General features: G+C 40.3%; 1 protein-coding gene across 2 annotated transcripts in view; it reads left to right on the forward strand.

The window, feature by feature from the left end:
* The window catches only part of LOC114041725 (pulmonary surfactant-associated protein A-like), a 7886-nt gene extending 6257 nt beyond the window's left edge, over positions 1-1629 (forward strand). For both annotated transcript variants that reach the window (XM_027860320.1, XM_027860329.1), the window contains exon 5: positions 211-1629. In XM_027860320.1, coding sequence (XP_027716121.1) covers positions 211-587 — 377 coding nt within the window. In that variant the 3' untranslated portion in view covers positions 588-1629. The remainder of the gene's footprint in view (positions 1-210) is intronic.
* The last annotated feature ends 6007 nt before the right edge of the window (positions 1630-7636 follow it).

Consider the following 7636-nt stretch of genomic DNA (forward strand, 5'->3'; position numbering starts at 1 on the left):
TCTCTCTCTCTTTCTCTGTCTCTGTCTCTGTCTCTGTCTCTCTGTCTCTGTCTCTGTCTCTCTGTCTCTGTCTCTGTCTCTCTCTCTCTCTCTCTTCTACCTTCCCCTCTACCTTCTCTCTCCTTCCATCCCTGTCTTCCTCTTTCTCCGCAAATGCACTGAGAATTGAAAGCTACACAAAGACAAAGAGATCTTGACTTTGTTTTTCAGTTCTCAACTTGCAAAGCACCATGTTGCAGGTGGGAGAGAAGGTCTTTTCTACAAATGGTCAGTCAGTGAATTTCCAGGCGATCAGTGAGACATGTGCCAAGGCAGGTGGTACTGTTGCCACCCCAAGAAATGCAGAGGAGAACTCCGCTATCATGAGTCTTGTGAAGAAGTACAACTCATATGCCTACCTAGGCCTGGCAGAAGGGAAGACACCTGGGAAATTCTACTACCTCAATGGAAGCCCAGTGAACTATACCAACTGGTACTCAAGTGAGCCTGCAGGTAAAGGGCAGGAGCCTTGTGTGGAGATGTACAAAGATGGCACCTGGAATGACAAGAGCTGTCTGCAGTACCGCCTCACTGTCTGTGAGTTCTGAGCCCCTGATCATGGCCTGATTCACCAGGACAAAGGGGGCCTTGACCTCATTGACCTTGACCTCTCCTATCTCCCTTCTGGTCACTTGTCTGACTCTTCTAGGAAACTCTTTTTTATGTCCCATTCTTTGCTTTGGACTAATTATGTCTCCCTAAATTGATGGCTGCTAAGTTGTCTCTCCCAAACATAGACAATAGAACAAGGGATAACTTGGAACCAGAGGACCAATCTAGGCTGTGTTCTAACTTACTTTGCCCTCTAGTAAATCACTTAACCCTAGTCTTGATGCCTTAATTTTCTAATCTGTATAGTAGGGATTAGATAGATAGATAGATACATAGAGACATATATGATAGAGAAAGATATGAAAGAGAGAGATAGATATAGAGATGCTTGCATCTGTGATTCATCAGTGTAAGGATTTCCTGAAACAAAACTACTTTCCCCCAAAGAGGTGGAAATTAATTTCTAAGTTACCTAAAGTACAACTCATTTGTAACTTACAGCCTTAGAGAGTTATTGAGGGTACTGAGAAGTTTAGTGATTTGTCCACAGTCCCTCAGCTTTTTCAGAAGCAAACTTAATTAAGAATCTTCTGGGCTGCAAGGCTCTATTCATTCTGCACACAGTCTCTCAGGTATGATACTAACATCATATATTTTTATAAGACTTAATTTTTTCAAAGTGTTTTCACATTATGGACTGATGCAAGTCTCCTGTGACATAATGTGTTCACTTCCCAATAAGAAGCCTGGGTGGAGAAGATGATAATCATTCTGCAGCCACAAGACAAGATAAAGCCACTGTTGAGTCCTCTTCCAGGAATACATTTCTCTTGCCACTTTCTTCCACTTACTCAAATCCTACCTGTCCTTCATGGCCCACCTTGATTCCCACTATTCTCATAAAAGCCTTCCCAACCGTAATCTCACAGTGATCTCCCCTTTCTCTGCACTCCTGAAGCACATATGACTCTGTACCCCTCAAATTCATCCTCATTGTCTGGTAATGTTAATAAATGCTTCCAGTATGTATGTCTGAAATCCTTTATTTGATTGTAAGTTTCTGAAGGGCAGGTAATTTTTATTCCTTTATAATCTTCACAGTGCCTAGCACTAGGATAGGCAACGGGAAGACAGTCAATAAAGACATATTCATGAAGACATTCATGAAAATTGATTAATCCTTATTGATCTATGCTCTCATTCCATCTACTCTAAGCAATTATCCTGGAGCAACTGATCAGCATTTCTGATTTCTCTCACAATACCCTTCTGGAGATCTGAAGCTTACCAACACACCAAGAATGCCATCCTTGGCAATTAATCTCTCTGTACCTCAGTTTTCTTATCTGTAACATGAAGGATATAAACCCCATTTAGTAAGGCAGATCCTTTAAGCTCCAATCCAAAACCTACCATCTCCAGGAATTGTTCACTAAATACTACAGTTGGTCAAACTTATAAACTCAAAGAATTTTTGAGGTGCATATGAACTTAGAGATTATTTCATCCATATCCTTCACAGAACAAATAAGAAAACTGAGGTTCAATGAGATTAATTGATTAGATAGGTAACACACTATAGAATATAGATCATTGGACTTGAAACCAAAGGTCCTGAATTCAAGCATGGGTTCTACCACCTATAACCTTCAAAACTTTAAGCAATTCACTTAACTTTTCCAAAACTCAGTTTCCTTAAATGTTTTTTTTAAACAGAGATAATAAATAATGACTGCTCTGAGGCCATCTCATACTGTTCTTATAATGATCAAATTGAAACATCAACCCTGGTACAGAGCTCAGTAGCCACCCCGAAAAAATATCCTCCCTACAATATATCCCACAAGAGGTCAACCAGTGTTTGCTTGACTATTTCTAATGAGAAGGAAAGAACTCACCTCTTTCCAAGGCAGCCCAACCCACTTTTTGATGGCTCCAATTGTCAGGAAGTTTTTTTTTTTGTTTTGTTTTCCCAACACCAAGCCAAAAGTTACCTCTTTGCAGCCTATGTGCATCACTATGGATTCTACCCTCAGAGACCAAGTAAAATAAATCTAATCTCACTTCCACCTGACAGCCCTTAACAGCCATCACAGCCCCTCTAAGTCTTTCCCTTCTCTAGACAAAGAGATCCAGGTCCTTCAACCAATTGTCATATAGCTTGAACTTGAGGCCTTTCAAATGAGATAAGAAAGTGACAGTTACTATAACGGGCTGAATATAAGCTATCCATGAAAACAAAATCTCTTTGAAAAGATATATAATATCTATGTACATATATATGTGTGTGTGTATAGATATGTGTGTATAGAGCTATGGATATATAGATACTCATATATATCTGTATCTATGTATACACACATATATATACACATACATACATGGATATATATATATACAAACATATGTGTATACATATATGTGTGTATGTGTGTGTATCCATTAGGCAGCTAGGTGGTACAGTGGATAAAACACCAGCCCTGGAGTCATAAAGATTCTTTTCCCAAGTTCAAATCTGACCTCAGACACTTACCAACTGTGTGGCCCCGGGAAAGTCGCTTAACCCTGTTTGCCTCAGTTTCCTCATCTGTAAAATGACCTGGAGAAGGAAATGGCAGGCCACTTCAGTATCTCTGCCACAAAATCCCCAAATGGGGATACAAAGAGTGAGACACAATCGAAAAACAACTCAACAGCAAAATATACGTATATCAGTTTGTATGTGTATAAACTCCCCCCTCAAAAAAAAATCTCAACCCCAGCTATCAGTGAGCCATTTTTGGTGGGAAAGGGCAGCCCATTATAGTACATGTCAAATATTTTTGTAACCATAAAGCATGATATGATATAAACATGAGCTATTATTTTTGTCTAAAATGGCCATTTTTGGTGGTAGAGAGAGAATCCTGTGTTCCATGATCTTTGTGTCACTCCATCCTTGCCTCTCCTTCTTCTGGACTCCTCTAGCACCTATCACCCAGACCACACAGCACAGTCCTGAATTGTTCTCTTGTTACTTCACGTGCATAAGTCTTATTTCTCTAGCTATAATATGAGCACTTTGAGAGCAGATATCATACCAAAGGAAGTTTTACTGTGTTTCTCTCGTACTTTAGCCTAAGGCTTTGCCTGCATTAGCTTCATCATTGATTAGGACATCATATGTCAGAGCCTGGCAACTAGAAGAGAAGGAAAGGGACAGCCAGGGTGAAAGTAGCAAGTCTCCTTCAAGAGAGGGAAAAAAGAGACCAATTCCAACATGATAGAGTGAAAAGAATACTAGACTAGGAATCAGGACACTTGGGTCTGCTTCTGATGTAATATGGTGACCTTGTACCAAGTCAGTTCCTCTTTCTGGGCCTCAGTTTCCCCCTATTTAAAATGAGTGGGTTGGACTAGAGCTCTGCAAACTTTTCAGGACTACTGAAATGTGAGTTACTGCTATTCCCCGTAAGTTACTTCCAGCAAAGTAGAATAGAAAGAATACTTCACTACAAATCAGGAAATCTGACAGAACCATAACTAGCAGTTTTGACATTTGCAAACGTGCAGCTAAAAGGTGCGCTCAAAATCCACTATGTAACTCAATTCATAATGTGAAAATGTTTGTTAAGTTAACAGGGATGACAAAAGATGAGAACCGTCAACGTTGGAGGGGTTGCAGTAAGACAGGCATATGAGTACATCACCAATCAAACTGTGAACTGGTCCAACAACTGTAGAAAGCAATTTGAAATTACTCTAAAAAATGACTAAAATAGCCACATTCTTTGACTCAACGATCCCACTGTTAAACATCGATTACCAAGGAGGTAAGACAGAAATAAAGATCCCATATGTGCCAAAATAGCAACACTGTTTGTAGTTTCAAGGAACTAGAAACAACATCAATGCCCATCGATAGGTAAATAACTAAACAAATTGTGGCATATAAATGTAATGGAATATTACTGAGCTATAGGAAATTATGTATTTGAAGAATACAGAGAAAGAAGGGAAGGCTTAAAGAACTGATTAAGAATAAAGTGAGTAGAACCAGAAAAAAAAAAACAGAGATAATCACAACAGCAGCATACGTGGAGAGAAGGACAACAAATTGGGATAATCATCATGTGGTTTTAATGACTTTAATGACTAGTGAACCTCAAAAAAAGACAAGCATATATTTTCCTACTTTGCAGATGTGAGGGACTATTGGTGTGGAAAGTCGCATAGAGTGTTGGACTTATCTGATGTGTTGGTAAGTTATGAAATGTTTTCCCCCTTTTTATTCTTTGGTACAAAGAATGAAGGGAGAAAAGAGAAGGGTATATTCAGAAATGATGGTGCTATGAAAACAAAAGCTATCCACATTTTTAAGTTAAAAAATAAAGAAAATAAATTTGAGGGTCTTGTTTTTGTCGTTTTGTCTGAATCTATAATTTCAATGGGAGGGAGAATTCCAGGTATGGGAACTCTGTAGATACAGCACAGCCACTAATCTGTAATGTAGAGTCTTGGAAAGGTGCCTGGGACAAAGAGAGATGAAATGACTTGCCTACACTCAAGTAGCTGGTAAGTCAGAGTTAGGACCTGAACCAAGGCCTCCTTGGCTGTCAGGCTGGTCCTCAGACCACTATGCCACACTGTCTATAATAATCAAGACAAATTCAATTGAGTTTCAAAGTAAATTAGTTACTATAGAAATTATCCTTTGCAACCTCTACATTTCAATGTCCTAGGACAAAGCCACAGACACCCCAACCCAGTTCTGGTTCTGCCCTGGCTTTCCAATTCTGCCACCCACTAGCTGTGTGACCTTGGGCAAGTCAGTGATGGGAAGGATGTTTGCACTTCGTATTTCAAAGTGATGTTGTGGACAAAAGCCTTCGGTAAATCATAAAGTGTTACGTATACAAAAGCAATGATTTTTATGCCAAGATCATAAATAGTACTATAAATTCTTGCACCATATAGTCACTAGAGACTTCCCTAGATATTCTAGCTGTAGCATTGAATTCCTTCAATGTTTTCTGCCCATGAAACAGAAGCAGGTAGTTTATTTTGTCTAAGCTTTAATTATATTGATTTAGGGATGGGAGGGCCCTTTTCTCATGCTAACAATTCAGGATACTTTCCAGAGTTGGAACTACAGAAAACAGAGAGCACTAAATAACTTCAATCAATACAGGACATAGAAGTCCTGAACTGTTCACCCTGGAGAGAACAGAAGGATAAAAAAAAAAGGAGGTGAGTACTGGGAGGGGGGGAGAGGAGAGAAGAAGAGGGATAGATAAAGAAAGCAGATTAGAACATTTTGATTCACAGCCCAGTTCTTAAGGGTTTCACATTTATTGATGGGTGTGTCTGAGCAAGACTATAAGGAAGTCTGAGTATAGTCCTTACTGCAGATGAACTGTCAAGTATAGTCTTAATCCATTGCCAAAGCCTTGGGGGTAGTCAGGAAAGAGTCTAATGCTACAATGTGAGTTGAGGCCCCTGAGAATATCCAAGGTCAAGGGGTCTCCATTGTAGAGCCCAACACAACCCTACTCTTTCCAACAACTATGACAGATAGATCACAGATTTAGAGATACAAGGGAACTTAGATGTCACCTAGTCATGAATCATAAATTTAGAGCTAGAGCCTTGAGGCCCCTAAAGCCTACTCTCTCCTTTTACAAATGAGTAAACTGAGGCTGGGAGAGGCTAAGTGATAACAGTCACATAGTTAGTAACTTTCTGAGGCAGGATTTGAACTTGGGCTAGTTCCACTGAGACAGTCCGTGCATTGTAGAGTCAACAGGAGTCAGGAAAGGAGGGTGACGGACTTCTCCACTGACCATCTGTGGATTTTACAACTCAAAAAAAAAAAAGCATTTTTGTTTAGGTCTGTACTGAGAAACGGCCATGGGAGGAGAAAGACGCAAAAGAGAGAAAAACAACAACAACCACAACATTGTTGATTCAGGATGCAGAAAACTACAGCACTGAATGCTTAAATCCCCATCCTCCCCCCTTTACTGACTCACACCTTGAAATTGAGAGGAGGGGGGGAAGGGAGAGGGAAAGAGATGGAAGGAAGGAGAAAGAGAGGGAGAGAAAAAGGAGGGGAAGAAAGAGGGGGAGGGAGAGAAAGAGAGAGGGGTGAGAGGGAAAGGGAGACAGAGAAGGAAAGAGAGAGGGGCACAGGAGAGAGGCAAGGGAGAGAAGATGCATGTGTTTTCTCATCAAGTCGCAAGGAATGCACCCAAAAAAGATGACTCAGTCAGCCCATTTGAAAGCTCCTCATATCTCAACCAAGGCTCACTAACAAGAAGCTATCTCTTTAAGAAAGAGAGGAAAAGGTAATCCAAACCAACACCTACCTACACACTCCACCCTCAGTGTCAGCCTCCCCCTTGCTAAAGGACAAACTTTTTTCCCACTTAGATTTCTCTCTTCCACTGAAGGCACGTTGGAGAGGTGAGAAGTGGGTAAAAATACATGTTATTTCTTGGTTGACTGGAAGGTGGTTTTTGTTTTGTTTTGTTTTGTTTTAAGAAAAAATGGGATCCACTGTAGATTGACAAGTGAACTTTGGGTTCCCCTGAAATTCTCTGAATGCATCCCTAATACTTGCAGAATTAATCCAGGTAAGCTGGGGGAAGAAAATGTAAGCCAGACTCCAGCATTTTTTCATGGACAGGTTGAGTTGGAACTGAAGGGAAAGTCCCAATGGAGGAAGAAGTGGGCAAAGAAAATCAGCCAATTGCAATTGACATCACATTGGACAGCAGGGCTGCTAAATCTAGAGAACAGCCAAGATAAAAGGGACATTTAAGCTCATCTTGTCTGAACCTCTCATCTTACACATGGAGAAACTGAGGCCCAGTGCCAAACAGTTAACTAGTAGCAAAGCAGGGGCCAGAACCAAAGTTTTCTGCCTTTCAGTCCCGTGCTCTTTCCTATATACCCCTCTGCTTCCTAAATTTGGCTTGATCCAAGTTTGTAGAAATAAATATCAATCATTTGGTAATTCTCTCTCTCTCTCTCTCTCTCTCTCTCTCTCTCTCTCTCTCTCTCT

Source organism: Vombatus ursinus, unplaced genomic scaffold, assembly GCF_900497805.2.
Source record: "Vombatus ursinus unplaced genomic scaffold, bare-nosed wombat genome assembly UNPS02000749.1, whole genome shotgun sequence".
NCBI classification, from domain to species: domain Eukaryota; kingdom Metazoa; phylum Chordata; class Mammalia; order Diprotodontia; family Vombatidae; genus Vombatus; species Vombatus ursinus.